This window comes from Manihot esculenta, chromosome 13 (genome assembly GCF_001659605.2).
Source record: "Manihot esculenta cultivar AM560-2 chromosome 13, M.esculenta_v8, whole genome shotgun sequence".
Lineage (NCBI taxonomy): Eukaryota > Viridiplantae > Streptophyta > Magnoliopsida > Malpighiales > Euphorbiaceae > Manihot > Manihot esculenta.
This window is the reverse complement of record NC_035173.2, coordinates 1,249,308-1,269,901: the sequence shown is the minus strand read 5'-3', so window position 1 is coordinate 1,269,901 and position 20,594 is coordinate 1,249,308. Positions and strand designations below refer to the sequence as shown.

General features: G+C 28.5%; 3 protein-coding genes and 1 long non-coding RNA gene across 11 annotated transcripts; 1 reads left to right on the top strand and 3 right to left on the bottom strand.

Moving 5' to 3' along the window:
- Positions 1 to 382: 382 nt before the first annotated feature.
- On the bottom strand, positions 383 to 1,568 carry LOC110630278 (probable WRKY transcription factor 75). Its single transcript, XM_021777687.2, has 2 exons — positions 1,121 to 1,568; positions 383 to 670 (listed from the first exon to the last, which is right to left on the bottom strand). The coding sequence occupies exons 1-2, from the start codon at positions 1,519 to 1,521 to the stop codon at positions 490 to 492; spliced, it is 582 nt and encodes a 193-aa protein (XP_021633379.1). The 5' UTR covers positions 1,522 to 1,568; the 3' UTR covers positions 383 to 489.
- A 5,389-nt stretch (positions 1,569 to 6,957) lies between these two features.
- LOC110629410 lies at positions 6,958 to 13,225 on the top strand. Of its 7 annotated transcripts, none has more exons than XR_002490201.2 (5): positions 9,344 to 9,481; positions 9,742 to 9,974; positions 10,110 to 10,564; positions 12,448 to 12,719; positions 12,821 to 13,225. It is a non-coding gene; the product is annotated as an uncharacterized LOC110629410 (long non-coding RNA). The 7 variants fall into 7 exon arrangements; XR_002490200.2 differs by having other exon boundaries at positions 9,742 to 10,228; positions 10,324 to 10,564; XR_002490198.2 differs by lacking the exon at positions 9,344 to 9,481 and adding an exon at positions 6,958 to 7,277 and having other exon boundaries at positions 9,742 to 10,564.
- On the bottom strand, positions 7,925 to 10,439 carry LOC110629409 (protein LAZY 1). 2 transcript variants are annotated; one of them, XM_021776370.2, is made up of 5 exons: positions 10,299 to 10,439; positions 10,139 to 10,205; positions 8,768 to 9,588; positions 8,371 to 8,650; positions 7,925 to 8,114 (listed from the first exon to the last, which is right to left on the bottom strand). In XM_021776370.2, the coding sequence occupies exons 1-5, from the start codon at positions 10,302 to 10,304 to the stop codon at positions 8,095 to 8,097; spliced, it is 1,194 nt and encodes a 397-aa protein (XP_021632062.1). In that variant the 5' UTR covers positions 10,305 to 10,439; the 3' UTR covers positions 7,925 to 8,094. The 2 variants fall into 2 exon arrangements, with proteins under 2 accessions (XP_021632062.1, XP_021632061.1); XM_021776369.2 differs by lacking the exon at positions 10,299 to 10,439 and having other exon boundaries at positions 10,139 to 10,262.
- A 6,001-nt stretch (positions 13,226 to 19,226) lies between the features above and the next one.
- LOC110629124 lies at positions 19,227 to 20,280 on the bottom strand. Its single transcript, XM_021776034.2, has one exon. It carries the CDS (start codon positions 20,120 to 20,122, stop codon positions 19,268 to 19,270), a length of 855 nt encoding a protein of 284 aa, XP_021631726.1. The 5' UTR covers positions 20,123 to 20,280; the 3' UTR covers positions 19,227 to 19,267.
- Between the last annotated feature and the right edge of the window lie 314 nt (positions 20,281 to 20,594).

Here is a 20,594-nt window from a genome sequence, read left to right as displayed (position 1 = left end):
ACTAGTTCATGAACCTGACTTGAACGTCGGAGGGTCTCCACCGGGAGCATTTCCGGTAGACCCCTGACCATCTTTCCTTATTTTGCATGTCTTTTCATCAAATCGAACATTGAGAGATCCATATGATGAACCCAAAAGAAAACTAGATCTATCATGACGTAAGAGAAAATTCAGGTTCATCATGTATTAAAGTGAAAAATTAATAAAACCACCATTGAATTTTTTTTTTTTTCCCTAAAAGAAAAGACAACATAAAAGTTTCTGAGTCACGAAATTCATAGTATACATATAAGGTATACATTTACTCAATTAATCACTACAATAAAAAAGATTATCACCCACACAATTTCCCATAAGCTATTAGCTTAATGATAGTAAAAAGGGGGAAAAATTGTATTGCAACATTTATTTTGAGGCTTATATTGGAAGTGCAGGAGTAGATAAAAAGAAAAATGTACAAGAAAATTAAAATTGAATGTTAATGAGGAATTAAAACGACGTAGTGTAGATTTGCATTTGGGTCAAGATATGCTCAAAGTTATCATTAGACTTTTCAATTGGATGGGAATGCATTCCTTCGTAAGTAGTGACAACAATTCCTTCATCTCTTGTCAATCTTTGAACTTGCTTTTTCACATTGCATCCTTGATGAGTGCACCGGTAATAGCTTCTACAACCATTAAACGACAACGCAATTAATTTCATTAGTTGATCCCAATTGTAATTCATGTCAATTAATTATCATTTAAGCTACTAAATTCATATGCATGATTAAAACTAAAACCACACCAAGTTAATCTAGAAAAATGGTTTATATGATAATTAATTTTGTGAATTATACAAATTATATATATTTAAATATATTGTTTAATTTCCTTTATTTTTTGTATATTGAAACAATTCCATATGATCTGGGTATCTAATTTTCCTTCCCATTCCTTTCTATCTCATCCCTAATAATTTTTAAAGTAATTATATTGACACCTGTAGTGGAGTTTTCACTCATAAATCTTTCCATTCTATTTTAGATTTTCAGTTACATATATCCACAAACTAGCTAGACCATGATATTATAAAGAAAGAAGAAATAGAGAGAGAGAGAGAGATTAAGTTTACAGACCTTGGAAATTTATTGTTCTTGACAGCTTTTTGGCCATATTTTCTCCATCGATAGCCATCATCAAGAATATCAACTTGGCTTCTTGTTTGAAAGGCATATCTAGGCTTTCTTATCTTCTTCGCTGTATCCTTCTTCTTCATCCCTAATAATAATTTCTCTTCTTCATTTTCAGAGATTTTGTTCTGAGATGAAGACAGGTTTCCATTACTGTTGCTACTGTTACCATATGAACCAGCCACCGCAGGATGATGATCTTCCATCTGATGGATCAAACCCAAGAACCCATTTTCCTCCTTAGCTTGAAAATAATCTGTAAAACCTTGAGAACTCCCCATGTTCAGAGACATGGCTGCTGCTTCAGAAGATGAAATTGGGAAAAATGATGTAAAATTATTCTCCATGGTGAGGTTATAAGGAGGAAGACGAGGAGAGAGAGAGTTAAGTGGCTGCTGATGGAGCTATATTAAAGCAAGAAAAATATTTCATGAAAGGCGGCTGCGAAGAAGGTGGCTAATGCCTTTCATGAATATCAGCTTTTTTATTATTATTATTATTATTGGCTGTCGTGAATGACACGTAATTAGTGATTAGCCAATTAAATTAACAAAGATTTCACGAATTAACAGTAAGCTTCAATTTTCAATTATTACTTGTGTTATATCGCGTAAAAAATTTAATTTAAAATAAAATTCATGAAAGTATGGAGACCAAGTGAACTTAATTTATAATTTTAGTAATTTGTAAATTAATTTCAATGTTTCACTATAAAAATATACTGAAAAATATTTTCCTTTTTGAATTTTATAGTCTCACTTGGATATACATATATCACTTTCATATTAAACTAATTAAACAAATTTATGGCAAAAAAAAATAATTAAAGGAATTGATTTAATATGATTAAAAAAACTGACTTTTGATATTATATATAATTAGTATAATTAACATAAAAAATGTAAATAATAAAACATATAAATTAAAGATGTTTTGTGATATTATATCACCAAATAAAAATTTAAAAAAAAATTGTTTTATATATAATAAAAATACAATTAGGAATAGGATATTGCAAAAGACTTGGAGGTGGTCATGATTTTGTTTGGAATGCTAATTACATGATCCATTAATTTTATACACACTTAATTTTAAAATTATATTGAAATTAAAATGATTTAGTTTCTATTCGATTTAAAATTAATTATTTAAAAAAGTTAGATAGAAATTAAAGCAGTCAAAATTAAAATTAAAATGTCATTAAATTCAAACCCAAAAACGAATATTTGCGGAATTCTAAGTAGACATCACGATCAAGATTGGGAAGAAAAAATAATTTAAAAAATAAAAATATTTTATTTATTTATTTTGAATTGGTTTTTGACCGAACTTTGATTTCGTACATGAGTATTTTTTTTCTTTGAAATTATGGATCACGTTCATACACGAGATTGTACTTATATCAGATTGTATGGTTTTTTATTAGGGTAAAAAAATATTAGTAATTCTAAATGGCTTGATATTTATTAATTGCACTAAATTCATTCGAGTAAATTTTAATTAATAATATGAAATTTAATCTCTAAATTTTTTAAGCATGAATTGAAATTATCTTTGATTAGGTAAAATAAAACTGTTTAAATTTAGAAAACGATGAAAGAGAGATGTATTATCTATGAAAAAGTCTATTAACGCGCTAACCTAATTACATCACTATAATATTTAATTATTCTAATTTATTTAATTTGTAAAAATAATAAAAAATGTAGTTTATTTTCTTTAATTTACTAAATCTCATATTTAATATCCTAAAATATTAAATGTTGATATTAAATATTGGATATTTCTATATCAATGGCGTGGAGATAATTATTATTTTTATATTTATATGAGCAACTTAAAAAAATAATATTAAAAAAATTTGTAAAATGTATATAGCTTAAAATTATATATCATTTAGAAATTTAAATATAATAAATATTAAAAAGATTAAAAATAACCATTTTTCTTAATTATCATTTTTTTATATTCTATTATATATTTAAAATATTCATTAGTTCAATTAATTTAAATTAATGCAACACATATTCTTTAAAAAACTAAAGTGCTACTTTTCAAATTTAAATGTAAATGTGTTTCATATATTCAAGACTGGAATTTAAAAATTATTATTATTTTAATTAATTTTACACCAAATACTTTTGAAAATATATATATGGAAAATTATTATGTGAATATAGTACATTATAAATCTAAAAGATATTAAAATATATTTTATTTTTTTTATGAAAAAAATTATTTATGTATATTTTAATTTAAATAAATATTTTTTTATACATTATATTTATTTATTTATCATACACTTCCAGGAAATTAAAAGAATCAACCCACTAACTTATTATATAGTGCACCAAATTATACGGATTTTGAAAGATATAAGTAATTTGCAACTATTGTTAGTCATTGGCTCCTTGACTATAGCCTATAGAAGAGAGAGGATTTAAATTAGTCCAGTTTCAACTCTAGCGAGATAAAAAAAGGTTAGATGAGCATACTTTATTCCACGCCAAAATAGACGTTCTTTCTTCTCTTATTAATTTTTAATTGAATTTGAAACTACATGGGTCATAGTCGTTTTACCAAGGAATAAATTAATTTATTTTTTAAAAAATCATTTCATTATTATTATATTTTTTAAATGAACACGTGGGTTTGAAGTTTGAAAGTTAACTAGTACGTGTAAGGATGCTTACGATGGCCGCATGTGAATTAGAAATCGGGCGCGGACAGCGGCGCAGCCTCTGAATTTCCTTTAAAAAAAATTAAAAATTTTAAATACTTATTCTCTGGAAATAGAGTCTGTTCATATGATCAAATTAGATTTTACATTTAATAAATATATTAAATTTAAAAAGTATAAATAAAAATATTATTTTATCCTTTAATTAAAATATATATAGAAATATAATAAACATAATTAATGCTTAGAAATACATCACTTATTGAATGGTAAACAAATAAATAAAAATATGCAATGAAAAATTATAATCATAAAATGACACTTATTTAAAAAAAAACTTATAAAACTATAAATAAAAAAATAAATCGAGTATATATTAATATATAATATTTTATTACTTATTATAATTGAGTCTTTCATATTTAGAAAGAATTATAGTTAAAATATTTTTTTTTCTTTAAAAAAAATAATGCTGATTAAGAGTTGTAGGTATCAGTCACTTCAAATTAATTTGTGTTAAATTTTAATGAAGACACGAAATAAAATTTTGTTTTAATTTTGATATTGATATTGATATGTAGATTAACCAACTTACCTATACTATATATAGTCATTGATTACTTATGTTAAATTACTATATTTTTTTATTTTTATTTTTTGTTATGTTATTAATTACTATTACTATTATTAACATTAAAGGTATGACAATTTATTTTATTTTTATAATTTCTAATTGAATACTTTAATTAACTTTTGCCAGTTATATTACATTACATATATATATATATATATATTCCGTTTTAATTAACTTTTACCAATCATATTACATAAATATATATATTTTCGCTTTCCCACCCTAAATTTCAATAATTAAAAAAAATTAAAATCACTAGTTTCTTTAGTAAGTAATAAATATAAGTTTAAAATTTTGAAAAATATTATATTTAATCGTTAATAAATTGATGTTATGAAATTAAAAAAAATAGTAAGATTTTGAATAACCTTATTTTGAAGGAGTTATGTTTTTTTTTTTGTTTTATTATTTTTGAGTGACACGTAACCGTCACTTTATTATAATACCATCTATTTCTATCACGTATAGGTGTACCTACTTGCCATTTCTATTAGGCTACTATTTAATTTTTTTTAGTAGTCGTATTGATAGAGTCGCGATATAGTTGGACTTACTCTCATATTTCTATCACATCAAACGAATTAGGTTTTTTGATAAAGGCAGACTCTTAGTCAGTCTGACCTGATATCATCGCGAATTGAATGACGTGTTGATAGTTAGTCTAATTAATAAGTTTTAAGGGGTTTGAGCTTTTTTTTTTTTTTATTCCGAACTCGATTTCAATTCGACTGTCAAATATCAAGCGGTAATCATAAATCATATTCAATATAAATATAATAATTTTAATTTTAGGTAAATTCAAGATTTTCCATTTCTATAAACTACTCCCACAAATACATTATTTAATTAACTATATTTTCATTAAATCCTTTCAATTCCCTTTTCTTGTTAATAATATATACAAGCAAATATTATTTCGTTGCGCAAATTTGTTTCCGTTGGGATTTGCAGAGGCCAATGATTTGAAAAATATCATTTAAAAAAAAAATAACTGTTTGGCAAGTGTCGAAGTTGATTAAATACAATTATATATTACTAATTTTTTAGAAAGAATTATCAACAATATATTTATGTAATATTACTTGAAATATTAAATAAAAAAATATAAGTTTTCATGTTATCATATATTTTTAATAAGTAAAATTACATTAAATAAAAAAATATATCATTTCAAATTTTTTCTCAATTTATTATTGGATTTTGGAAACTTCAAATTTGTACAGATTGAGAATTTAAAACACGGAATGGGACAGTCAAACTAACCGTTAATTTCTACCTTATTACATCACAGTGTAAATAGGTGACTGGTCAACATTAGAATATCATATATTACGAACCAATTGATATTAAAAATATTTGAAAGTAAAATAAAAATTAATATATTTGAAAATATATATTCTTTTTTTAAAAACAAGGACATATATATTTTCCCATTTATCTTATAAATAATTTTTTAAGTCACAAATTACTTATTAACTTATTGATAAATTCTATTTAATATATGTAATTAGTAATATGTCTCACAGTTAATCTGTTAAGTATAAAGAGAAAAAATTATGTTGTATATTTAGGTTGAATTCTAATTATTTGATCATAAAAAATAATAATATATAATTTTATACTTTTTAATGGTGGTAAAATACGGCGTTATTGTAAATTTTTTTGTTAAATGTAATTGGCTCACTAATTTATTAAAAATCTCTATTTTTTTATTAATTTCGGCTAATAATTTATTGTAATAATATAATACTTATAAATTTAGTCTGGTGATATATGTATTGAATAAATTTTAGAGATTTCATATTTTACTCTTTTAATATCCATTTAATAAAAAATATGTAAATAATAACTAGTAATTATCATTAAAAAATTAATTTTTATAAAATTCATAATTATTTAATTTTTCATTTTATATACACTTATTTATATAAAATAATGGTTACTTGATTTGATATAACCAAAGACCAAAGTAAAGTTTTAAAGATCAAGAAACATATACATTAATCTTAATATAATTTAATGACTAAAATTAATTTAAAATCGCTCAAAAAAAATGTAATTTAAGCTTAAACACGTTAATTAGAGAGTGTTAAAAAGTTTAAATTATAATTTCAAGTAAAAAATATTTCATTCATTTTCATAATTTTTATTTATTTTATTTTTTACATATATTAAAAATATAATTTTTTATTAATTTTGTAGTTATATTCATTTTAAATATATTAAATTTTATTAAATATAAAAAAATATTTTGAGAGATTTTTTAAAAATAAATAAAATTATAATAATTAATTTATATATTATTATAATTAAAAAATATAATAATTTTAAAATAATAAAAAATAAATAAAAATTATGAGACAGGAGTAATAAAATAACCGTAACTATCTCCTTTAAATTACTTTCTTCAACTATATTGACTTTTTTTGTCCTCTTAAACTAAAGTATAATGAATTGCTCAATGGGCACGTAGTCAGGTCCATCAGGAAAAGCTCAAGACTTGATAACGAGAACGGACCATACGAATGGATAAGCCTAAGAACCGATGATTACTCGGCCCTTGTTTCAACACCGATTCTGACCAAAAAAAGTGCTTTTTTTCTTTTGTGGTGGTGATGGCCAATGTAGATTTCACCGGAATGAATCAGCATACTGCACAGACTGCGAAGGCTTAGTCATTCACGTATAGAATTTTTTTCCTTAATACCCTTTTGGTTCTCAGTGATTTGCAGTTCATATGTGGTCATTGTCAAGGATCACTTTCACCTGCCCATAATGAGATGAACTGGGTACGTATACCCCTTCTTCTTCTAATGAATTCACAATAAAAATTTATGCTATGATCTTCAGAATGGTAAAAAAAATTGTTGCTATCTCATTTTGGTTTGCTTTTCAATAGAAAAAAGGGGAAATTTTCATATAATGGTATAGTCTTTGCAAGACAATGAAAATTTCCTCGGTTGCATATGATTTACTTTCCATTGATGCTTTTGGTGGTTATAAATTATTGGTTCCTTTTTTTTCTTATCATGGACAAGAAATCAAAGAATGGTAGAAAAGGAATGAAATCAATTCATTACTCAGGGGCAGATTCCTTTTCTGATCCTCCATTCTAAACGCTAAGGAAATGAATTATGTTTGTTTATTTTTTATTTTAAGGATGCATTTATCTTCTCTATCCTTTTCCAGTCCTTCTTTAATTTATATAAAGCTTAAGTTTTGTGTAGATGAGACTGAATAGTTTTGTTATTTGCTCACAATGGCATAGCTAATGGATTATTTTTGCATGGTGGAGAAGCTTGTTGAGATCTGGCACATCAAATATTTAGTTATTGGTTATAAAGAGTTTCATCTCAACATGACACAATTTGTAAATGCAGCATAGTTTCCTTCATGGTTAACGCAAAAATAATATGTGTTATATTACACAGAAATTGTTTAAAAGGCAGCTTTTGGGTAGTGCCTCTTTTATTTATTTGTTCCACTCAAGTTCTATATAACACAACTACTCATGTATTACTAGCAACAATCGCCCATAAATCACACTGGTACAGTATTAATTGAAGATAATAATTTAGAGCCATGCTTGACTGCTGCATCTGCCTTTTAGAGCTCCAACACAAGGTCTACAAATGCAAACATAGAACTGAATTAGCATAGTTCCTTAAAAGTTGTTACCAAGCCAAGGAGATTGCTAAAATAGATGCTAGGAACAGTCCATGCTTGTTAAAACTGTTAAAATCTATGTGATTTGCAAGCTACAAAGGTCTCCAATTGGACAAAGTAGCACATATTTAACCAATAACTAACATGAAACACCTTCTTGGGTTTTTTCTTCTTTTTGAAGTTTATTTTAGGAATGTGAAATGTATGTGTACTTACAGTCTGCATCTGTTTTTATCCAGCATTCCCTGCTTCCATTTGAGTCACTGCTGCCAAGAGTGAATTGAGGTGGGTTAGATTGACTCTTGTAGCGCCTTATGCTTCGTTTTGAAAGGTATCTCTGAGGAAGTACAGTGATATCTTCATCTGCGAGCATTTGATTTCCATTGTTGTGTCCCCCATTGTTGGTCTTCTTATTCTCATTTTTTTGGGGTTTATCTGCCTTCCTTGTTGTTGTCGAGGTTTCAGGATGAACTTTCCTGTGGAACATATGTATGATCTGCACAGCACATGTTGATCAGAATTTTAGACTTACGATAGTTACCGTAGTACACAACTATAAACTGGCAAGGCTCAAGCAAGAAGGATTTTGATAGAAATGCTTGTGCAGAAATACCTTGTGCTGCTTTTTTTCTGCTGAAGCAGGATCAACAGTTCCACCAGCAGTGGCTGCAGAACTCCTAGAAGAAGCATGGAGTGTTTTTTTCTTCAATATCTTTTTCATGAGATGCATGGCAGATTTATCAGCTTCCTTCTCGATGTGCTTCTCATCCTTTTCACATTTACCCCCAGAATTTTCTTCTGCTAATTTAGTCCTCTGGAACAACTCACCAAGTGATGTTCTGTGCTCCTTCTTTGCCACAGTTGTCGTTTCTGATAGTTCAATTGCTGATCCAAAAAGGTATCCCTGGAGTGGACAGACTGTTGTTCCATTCACATTGGTGTCCTGGCCTTCAGTGGGCTTGCCACTAAGGGTAATAGTGCTACCGTGACTGCTTCTCCCTGCGCTGACATAACTGTTTCTTCCTGATGAGTCATTGCAGCAATCTTCTCTAGCTTCAGCTCCTAGAACTTTCTCCAACTCATCGTTGATGAGTTTCAGTTCATTTTCAGTTACGGTCTCTTTTTCAGTTATATTATCGACGGAGATGGCAAATGTTGGTGTTGAGGGGTCATTAATGACTGGATCTGAGCCAAGGGTACCAATTGCAAGAAAACCATGGAATAGCTCAGATATGGCAGCTGATGATTCCTCTTCAAAGTATTCTTCTTCGTACTCTTCTTCTTCTTCTATTCTTGCTGCTTCAAGACCAGCAAAAGATTTTCGAAGGTGATCTTTCTGGGCTTGCTTGAATGATCTGCTGCCATAGTTTGATTTTGCGTAGTATTGTTGGTCATCAAGTGATGGCTGTCCTATAAGACAATTACATGCATGACCTGACACAAACTATGTTAAACGTGATTGAAAAGATTCTACCATTTCATTTAGGAAAAGATAACATACGAGTCAGTTATTTATATATGTTGGTTTGAGATTCAAATTCCATTGCCACTTGGCTTTTGTATAATTTAGAGTAACTCACTTCTCAGGGCTCTTATGGCTGCCTTCCACTCAAAACAACATGCAGCATGGAGAAAGGATGACCTCTCAGAAATTTCTAAGGCAAATCATTATATTGAATTTATATGAAATCTTCAGTTCAATCTTGGGTATCTTTCTGAAGTATTGCCATTACGTATCAGGCTTCTGATGGTTAACTGTGTGTTGTGGCCCCTGGGAGATTTACAAGAAGCTGCTTGCCAAGAATTCATCTTTTGTGCAGGTGTATAATATGAGCTATGCATGACCATCTTTTAGTTATCTATGGTTTCTATCAAGGACACTGTTGTAGCAATCCAAAAATGAGAGGTTATTGTTTCCATAGTTTTTTGCCTATCTGAATGATAAAAATCAGCAGGAAAATCTGTAAGGCAGAATGAGACTTACCAATGGCAAAATCCTTGAGCACTTCACTGCTATTTTGCCGGAACTTACGGTGCATCCAACCTAGTAACTGCATTAAGAAGTCATTTGGTGGTTAGCTCATGAAGCATTGAGGAAGATAATTTTCTTTTCGAAGCATAAAGAGTACTGTTTTGTAAATAACCTTCATGTCCTTTTTTTCTCTTCAGAAGACCTGAGCTTTCTTCACTTCGGCTATGATGAGAGAATAGGAAATAACTTACTTTTCACAATTAGAAGAAAAGCTGTTTATAAATGAGATGTCAGTTGCTCACTGAAAGTCCCCAACGCCTAAGATGAAGGTGGCTGGAAAGAAACACAGAGATAGTTACAAGCTTTGGGCATTATCAAGATCAGATCATGTGGGCAAATTGATGGTGGGACCTGGACCCTTCCAGCAGATGATAGCGTGTAAGCCACATACTTGTTTGGTTGCAAGATTGACCTTTTTTTTTTACTCTATTCATCTTTGATTGCTCTGTAGTCCTGGATTAAGTACTAGATTAACTCAATGCAGCCATTGATTTTGATAATCTAGCATGCATCTTATTTTCTGCAAATTTAATAAATCTATATTTGCATATGGCCAGATGCATTTAAGCACATTGAATTGACAGATGAATTATGTTCCTTGTTTGAAAATGCCCTTTCCAAATGTGACATGTTTGTACACATGCACGTTCTGTTATCTTTCTCTTAATAGCTATTGCTTGTATATTGTTCTGCTGGGTACCTGGGTATAGAAGACTCAAGGCTTCATGATAAGAAGTGGGGACAGAAGAATATATTGTTGGAGTTTAATGAGTTCAAAGACAATTAGACAAATATAAAGATCTTTTCTCATTCAGGACTAGGCACAATATGCTGAAATAACCTTTGCTTTTTTGTGGGTCTGCCCCACTGATGGGGCCAGGTATTTGTCTGAAATTTCCTTTCACTGATAATCCACTACTTGTGTTTGTAACTTGAAATCTCTAAAGCTATAAAAAAAAAAAACCCTGTACTTCCTTCACGAGTACAGATATCTGTAGTTGGTACCATGTAAGTTGACCATCTTCTCTGCCATTGTATGCAATCCAACTCTTAAGAACCTGGTTTTATTTGTGCTGATTGATGATAATGCACTATTCTTTTACTCTCAATATGGAAACATCTCCTACCCCACTACTTATTGCTACTTATTTTATTTATTTATTTTTTTTTTTTTGGGGGGGGGGGGAGGGTGGCTATGACTAAGACTTGAACTCGAAATCAACTTCCTGACATTTTTTGTTGTGGGATCTTGAAGTTGTGACGTGAGTTTATTGGCTTCTGAGTTAGCCAGTCATGATCAAACCTTGCACCATTATCAGATACGTGATTTTTTTTAGTATCATTTGGACCAGGACTGTTGGCCTCTGGATGCTGAGCGTGCCCCACAACCAACTTTACAAATAGGAGTGGCTAAAAATGATGAGAAATGAGAAGATAACTGTTAAACTCACAGAGAAAGCTAATATAACAGAATTATAAATGATTAGAATAATTATCTTCCTGTGCAAGTTTACTAATAATTTTTGTAAGATACAGTATTTACCTCTATGTTATACTGCACATAACTACTCTAAATAATTTCACTATTGATTGATTGATAAGTTTGCTTTGATTTATTTCCATGACTTGGATATATATTTGCTTCTTTGGCTATCAAAGCAATCGCACAAGGCAGAACAAATTTAATTTGGCTGTATACTGTTCTGAACTAGTGGTGATAAGTTATTGAATATTTTTCAATTGCTTGGTAAATAAGTGGCTGAAAATGGTCTGTGTTTTCTGTATGCCACAACATGTCTATTGCAGCATTGGCCTCCCTTATGTTTAAATCCTGTATCCACCACTGGCTGCAGCACAAAATCCAAACGACAAGTAATAGCGTTAGGTGAATTGTTTTTTTTATTAGTATTATTAGTTTGAGCACCATCCTGAACATGGTTTTAAATAAAGGTCATGCTTGTCACTTAACAGTAAAAGCAGTTATTTGCCATAGCAATAACAGTCCGTTATCTTATATTTTCTTCTTATTTATTAACCAGACGGAAGCAATGATGTATAACAATAATTGAATTAATGTCCTTTATTTGATATATTTATGCTCATTATTTTATTATATACCTTAGTTCTTTATATCATTAAACATCTCATCATTTTATAAATTTTGCAATTTTTTTTTTAAAATTTATATAAGAATAGACCGTTACCGTTACGTTACATCCATGATGCTGAAGCTAAAATACCAACTTTTGGACCGTTCCCAGGCTCAAACATACTCTGCAGCAGTGAATGAAAAGGTACACATCTTCACTTGAGCTTTTTCTGTCATCCTGTGTGGATGCAGATTTTCCACGGGAAATGAATTCTGGCTGAACCCCATCAAGCTGGTGGGACTAGGATTTCTCCTTTAGTTGAAGAGAGGAATTTTTGGGACAAAAGTATCAAGCCAAGAGAAAGGGTCAAGCAGGTGGTGGATATCTGGTGATGAAGACGATGTTTTTTCTACTGGACAACTAAATCTCAACCAAAACTGAAGGTAATATCATCATCAATTTCTTTTCTTGTGGTTGGAAATGGACCTTTATTTGCTCAACACGTGTATGGTCATCAATTGACTGAATTCTGATTGTGTTATAGACAGATCATGGCTTGAAATTGACAGGTTCTTTATCAATCTCTCCTGGCAAACAACCTGAGAGGCTGAGACAACCCATGCTATACAACAGATGTGCTCCTTTTTCTAGTTTCTATTTGGATTTCAATCCTCATGCATGCAGGGCCTCCTCAGATTGTCCTGTAATATTGGCCTCATCACACCTCAACATTCGTATACTTCTCACCACAAGAAGGCAAATTTTTCTATGGTGAAACCAATCTAGACTTTTTTCCTTAAGTTCGTTTCATTCATATGATTTGCCACAAACTTCAGTTTGTACAACTAGCTAGTTCTTTGATTTAGGCCACAAAATTTTTACACTTTGCATGTCTTGCATGCCTAAGAAAGTTGGACTCTCGTCAAATATAGATTTTTTTTTTCGACCATTTTCCAATTGCAGTTTAAATTAATTTATACCCATCACAAGAAGGGAGATGAAAAATGGGAGAGAAAAAGATAAAAAGGATTATATCCTCATTTTGAGGAGATTAAATGGATTCTTAATGGCACATCACTGAAACCTTAGTGATTTACTAAGTTTGCTAAAGGAACATTTGAGTTTGTTGTATTATTTTGTTTCTTGTAGTTTGGCCTTAGTAGAGTTAGTATTATTTGGAGATTCAAGACATGAAGATTTCAATTCAAGAACATGGTTCATGGTTGATGTTGTTTGGAACATGTTTTTTTAAAGAAAAACAATTATTAAAACACAATATGCTAGTGTAATTATCATGTATTTTGACCCATGTCTCCTTATCTGAACCTACTCGCTTGTCATGTGAGTCTGATTCATGAATTTTCAGATATGATTTATGACAAGCGTTTAAATTGTTGAAGAATTAACATCTCAGTCTCTAATATTCCCACCCTAAATAGTAAATACTAAGATACAAAATATATACACGTGGCAAGGATTATATAATAGGTAGATAACGTGGTCTCATCCGATAAAATAAAAATCTGAATATTTTAATATTTGATTCATCATCAAGACTTGTCATTTCTCCTGTATAGGTTGAGTTTCAATATAAAGTCACTGTTAATAACTACAACTATAATCCATTGGGTTTTTATTATGTCTGTAATCACGGGATCCTGAACTAGTTAATATGGCGGAATCTTTTATCGAGCAGTCCGTTACATCATCGCCGGATTATTAGGAAATATTATATTTATTTCCATCCACTTATAGTATAAAAGGAAAATCAAAGGTAAATGTATATAATTCTCTTATACAAATTACTCTGAAGTTCTATATTCGCCTTCACTATATTAACTTGAGCGTCTAAATAGTTATTGTAACACATTCTATTTTCTAGCCACATTAATAATATAATTCAAACTACTTTAACTTAATACTATACTGTTATTGTATTTATTAAATCATTAAAATGGAATTAATAATATCACAATTGTCTTATAATATAAGAATGTTGTGTGCTTAGAGTTAAATGTGTTGATAGAATGACAATAGATTTGAAGTAAGGCTATTCCTGTTGTTGTATCTAGACAACAGTTTTGGGTGAAGTCTGTTGTTGGTAGGAAAAAATGTATTATGGATGCTGGGATCCATGATCGAGAGGGTATAAACAATTTTAATAGCAATTTTAATAGTGCAGGAAAGTTTTATTGTGAATTGACTAATTTTTCAGAAGGAATTATTTCTCCTCAATGGACGGAGACTTTGTCCCTAAAAGAGGTATTAAGAGAGATCAAACAATAAAGTGGATATTGAAGTAGATGCTAAGGATATTGTGAATGCTGTGAAATTTTCTAAAAATGATTGGTTTTAGTTAAATTATTAATTATCGTAAAATTATTTTTTTATAAGAGTCTAATTAGTTTTATTATGAATTTCAAAACAAACTGTTTATCTTATATCGCAGGTGACTATATATTATAGTCGTCTTAAAAGGTTTGATTTATTCATCCAAATTTTCTTTATTTTTTTCTTCCCTGTGGTGGGACTTATGGTTTTATAACTTAACTTTGTATTTTAATATATTAAATTTGAAAAAAATTAATGAGAAATTTTTTAATGAATAATAAAAAAATTTACTATTACATGTTTACGTTCTTAAACTTTATTAAAAATAATTTTGTAACACCTTGAATTTTAAAAATATTTCAAAACATATCTGAACTATTTAAATGATTATATAATTTTAGTACATAATAATGTGAACTATAAATGCGATAATATATATGATATGCTTAAACTATTGCTTAAATTTACCATAAAAATTAATTTATAAGTTTTAAAATTAAAATATACTATATATTTTTTTATTTTTAAAGAATTTCTTAATAAATTTAAATTATCTGGAAATATTTTTAAAAGATTTATAAGATTATGATTGCAAGATTATTTTTATTAAAGAGAAAAGCTAATGTTGAAGTTTAACTTCTTAATCTATTGGATTATTACAATCTAAATAAATTTTTGCAAGAAATAAAGTAATTAGAATTAAAATTACAATAGAATTAAGTTATAGTAAATATAAAAAACTAATTAATACGAAAATACAATATAAATAACTAAACCATATCAATATAGAATCTACTTATAGATATCTTAATTTTAAAACCTCAACTTTCTTTAAATTATTGACAAAAGTAATTGATGAGATTAAGAGAGAATGAAGTTTACAATAATTAGGTTGGCTTCTTTCTCGAGGGGAAGGTGCTACATTCCCTTTATTCCTTTTCTTTTGTTCGATAGTGACGCCTAACGGCCTCAGGACTGCGAATTGACTGAGTCTGTCGTTCTTTATCCTGTCATATTTCATGGCCGAACTTAGTGTGAAAGGATTGAGGGCTACGAGAGGCCCGATCTCGGGACCGGGTGGTCCAGGCCGGCTCATTGAAGAGGTTAGAGTCGCTTGAAGAGGTCAGGATCACTATCATGGGTTAGGCCTTATATCAGGGTTATGAGGTTCAGTAGTAATCAGTAATTATATAAGTTTTGATTTAATAAAATATTATTTTTTTAATAAAATAAAATATTTTATATAATAAATTTTCATTTTTTATAATTTTCAAAATTATTTACTATTTTATATATTTTATATTAATTAATATAAGTTATTTAATTTTTATAAAATAATATAAAGGGAAATAGTTAAACAATTTAGTGCTTTAACTGCATTAATTACTCACGCCCTTTTATAAAAATCAATTTTTTATATTTACTTGGTATAAAGATTATTTTTTTTAATAAAATTTAATAATTTATTATTATAATAAATTATTATTAATTAATTTTATATAAAAAACTACTCATAATATTGATAGAAATAATAAAGTATTAATAAATGAAATTAAATTAAATTTATTATAAATTTTTTAATAAAGCAGCCATCTAAAAATTTAAATTTCTTTTTATATTTATTTTATTATACAATATAATTTTATAATAATCGTATTGTAACATAATATTAAATAATTTATACTAATTTATATTACATATAAAAACAGAAAAAGACTCTTACAATAAAATTATCTAAAAATTTATAACTATATATATATATATATATATATATATATATATATATATATATATATATATATATATATATATATATATTACCATCTAATTTATATCCTTATTTTAAAAAAATTAATCTTATTATATCTTGTATATTTTTTTAAGTTTTTCTTAACAAACTAAAATTAATATAAAAAATAAATTATCATATATTTTAAAAATTAAATTTTAAAAAATAAAATTATCAACTATTTAAATAATTAATTATTATTGTAAATAATTTAAAAAATTTTTAAAATTTAATCTTATTATCTCTTATATATATTTTTAAAATTTTTCTTAACTAAAGTTAATATAAAAAATAAAATTATTGTTTACTTTAAAATTTAAATTTAAAAAATAAAATTATTAATTATTTAAATAATTAAATATTATTATAAATAATTTAAAAATATTATGAATAATCTCATTATTTCACTTCTTCTCACTTTTTATATACAGTATAGATATATTTACTTTATATTTTTATTTGTCCTAAATTATAAATTACTTTATAATAATAATTTATTTATTATTTTTTTAATATACCTTACTCAATAATTATTGAAAAATAAAATTTATTAATTTTAAAAATAATTTAGTAATGGATAAATAATTAATAAATGATATTTTAAAAAAATAGTATGAAATTTATTATTTTAGTAATTCATAGAATATTGGAGTCGTTCAAAATGAAAAGAAACTTTATTCATAATCCCTTAAAAAAAGTTCGACTCGGCCAATCCTAAGATTTTTGTTGTTTTTGCTCAGAGTGCTAGCTGCCCAATTATTCATTTTCAGACTATTTACATAAAAAATTATATTATAATTAATGTAATTTTAAAATCAATTTACGATAACAATTTATTAATAATAAATTCACTAATTAATTTTTTTATTTTAAAAAATATATTAAAATATTTTTAATATTTTTAAAAATTTATTAATTAGTCATTTTATTAATTTTTAACTATTAACTATTATAAAAAAATTTAAAATATTTTTCATATGAAAAATTTAATTAATAGATTTTTAAAAAATACGAAAGATTAATTAATAAATTTTTTAAAATTATAAATATTAAATTATAAAATTTTAAATAGTTAAAATTAATAAAAAAATTAATTAATAAATTTTTAAAAACGTCCGTTATATGTCAATTTTTATAGGCATTCAGGTTTCAAATATATATGACCCTATAGGTATTATGGATTTCAGATAACCAATCCACTATATTTGCGTATTTAAGTAGGAATTTATATTAATTAAATATTAAAATAATTTTTATTTTGAAATTAACCCTTGTTTCTTGACAAAATTTGAAACCATATACGGTTTTAGGACAAAATTCCCATGAAGTCTCTACATTGTAAACATGTCAAATCCAAATCAAAATTTGGAAAGTTTGGCTATTAGATACAAATATGAATATGAACATAAAAGAACTTAACTTTCCCAATAATGAGTTGGAGAGTTGAAGAAGATAGATGTGGTGATATTACCATTTGCAGACAATTTTTGTGACATAACAAGCCACAAACCCAATGATATTACATATGACATGAGAAGTTGAATATTCTAATTTTGATGTAGATTTTTATATCCTCATATACAAACTTATCCAATTCCAAACTCCAAACATAACCCATCATATATAGATAAGGTATGACCAAATTTGTAATTGAGGACAAACCCTAGATTGTCATCACCTGTGTGAACCCTTATATCCCCAAATCCTACCTCTTTTTCATTATAAAAACAAACCCTATTCCCCCAACTGACCCCCTTAATATCCAACTTAAAAAAGAAAATATAAATTTTAAACATATCAACAAAACCCAAGCTAGATTTACTTCAACTTGTTTTGTTCAATCATAGCAAAAACACTTATTTCTTTAGAAGCATAATGTTTGAAAAAATTAATTTAAAATAAAAATTACAAATTTTCTTTACATTTTTTCATCAGCAATAAAGGTCCCAATCAACAGCTGCAACTACAATAAATGAAAGCCCTATCAACTTGACACATATATTCCATTTTTGTGCTGCAAAATCCTCCATGGCTCCACCTCCTTATAACTATGTCAGAAAGACAAAACTACCCATTAACAGCCTAATACTACACTACTAAATAAGGGGCATTTTGGGCTTTTCGATAAACCTAGGGTTCCGTGGCCATATGTCTCAAGGAAGGGCACCCAAATTCAAATTAGCGGCTTTTAATAAATAAAATATGAGGAGACCATAGACATTATTGCATGGAAAAGGATTAGACAAACCCAAAAAGGAATCTAAACAAAAGCATAGAAAAATTCATCCATTGAATAAGCACCGAATAATATAAAATCAATATTATAAATTTTAAAATATATTTATATCGATGATATCCCAGTTTTTTTTTTAATTAATTATTATTATTGTAAAGATGATAATTATCAAATCTCCACTAACAAGCTAAAATACACATTAGCTTAGCTCCACCTCAAAAAAATATCTCCACCTAATCTCTTCAACTTACTCACTAAGCAATATAATTAAGAATATACATATACATACATATTACACAAATGAAGTCTTGAACCCCATCAAAATCATCTAAAGGGCTATGAAGATTTTCCGGGAAAACTGCCAAACAATCTTCCCTGCTGGAAAATGACCTTACGCCGGCAAGTACCATAATTACAATAAGAAAAAGAGAGCTATACTTCCCTTTTTTTAAAAAAAAAAAAAAAAAAGAAAAAAAGCAAAGAGCTTTCCATTGAGATTTGAGATAAGTACTGATCTTCCACCAAAAATATTCTTTTGTAGTTTAGGTTTTTCTGATTTTCACTTTTGGCTCCAAAAATATGGAAGAAAGCAAATAACAATATTAATAATAACATTTTATTATTGTTTTCGAGCACTACACATTCGGACTCCAAAGACTCCATAAACGAGAATTTAATAATCCTAACACGTCCGGTAATACCTTCCTTGCCAATCCCTTGTGGTTGCTTACATCCGCCGGTGATGACCTTGCAACTACCGCCATCTCTTTCGACTCCGCCGGCACTAAACCAGTTAGCTCTTCATTTTTCTTTGCACCCTTCTTTCCTTCTTCCCCATCAGCCGCTCTCGCCGGCGTAGCAACCGGTGAGGCGTCATCATCGGGAGAAACAATAGAGGATTCATCGGTGTCTAGTGGAGGAGTTTCCAACTCTGGCACTTGGGATCGACTCATAACATCAATAACCAGCTTTTCACCAACCTGACGACCCGCTTTGTCTCGTCTCTTACCACGGGAGCTTCTCCTGGATTGTTCACCGCTGGTCAAGTGCTCTTCAAAAGCTTCAATAACTTGATGGATGAGCTCACGGTTAGGAGAAGAATCCCATCTGAACCAATAGCTGGTATAGCAGTCAAAACAGTCGCAATCAAAGACAGGAGACTTATGGTTGGTGGTAATGGAGGCGGACGAGGAGGAGGAGGAGGCATTTGACAGCTTTTTAGAGGATTTTTTCTTGGAATCTTGAGAAAGAGAAGATGGGTTGTTTGGATTTGAATTGGTAGTGGTTTTCATAGACCTGGTGATCATATAAGCAAGAACTTCACGGTCTTCAAGAGAGAGAACAGAAGCTAAAGTGAGAATGGCAGCAGGAAGAAGCTTGAGTACAGAGAAAACATCCCCATCTCTGTCTCTAATGGCAGCAACAGGAAAAGATGAAGAAGAAGATGAAGATGGAGATGGGTATACTTTACCTTTGTTCTTTATCTTCATGGTTTCTCTAGCTTTTCTTTTTAGTGGGTTGATGAGAGAATACGGAGATGTTTGGAGAAAGGAGCAGAGAGAGAGAGAGAGAGAGAGATGATAGGGTTCTTTAATGGACTTGATAAACAAGGCAGAAAATTGTACTTCAGGCACAGACCAGTCACCGTTTCTTATTTCTCAGGTTATTTATGGTTTATGCTCCACCATCTTTTTACACGCGCTTCTGGGGCGCGTGTCCTTACCACTCCTCTTCTCTGGCCACATGTCCAGTCTAGACCAGTACCTACGATTCAAAATCAGAATCGACAAACCATAATTAATAAAGGATATGAATCTAAATCGAGTTCGTTTTAAGTAGTTTTAGCTGAATTTAGTTTCTGATTGGTTCGTCATCGATTTTGATTCAGTTAATAAATAATTTTGATTTTGATTTTAACTAATTCTAATTCTGATTTTAGACGATTCAATCCATTCAATTCAT

Excerpts from the sequence above, each read along its gene's own strand:
- LOC110630278 (XM_021777687.2), bottom strand. The coding sequence starts at position 1,521 with ATGGAGAATAATTTTACATCATTTTTCCCAATTTCATCTTCTGAAGCA. Across the intron at positions 671-1,120 it reads AAGAACAATAAATTTCCAAG|AAGCTATTACCGGTGCACTC; the intron begins GTCTGTAAACTT and ends TAATGGTTGTAG.
- LOC110629409 (XM_021776370.2), bottom strand. Across the intron at positions 8,651-8,767 it reads CAGAAAAAAAGCAGCACAAG|ATCATACATATGTTCCACAG; the intron begins GTATTTCTGCAC and ends TGTGCTGTGCAG. Across the intron at positions 8,115-8,370 it reads GATAAAAACAGATGCAGACT|ACCTTGTGTTGGAGCTCTAA; the intron begins GTAAGTACACAT and ends TTGCATTTGTAG.
- LOC110629124 (XM_021776034.2), bottom strand. The coding sequence starts at position 20,122 with ATGAAGATAAAGAACAAAGGTAAAGTATACCCATCTCCATCTTCATCT.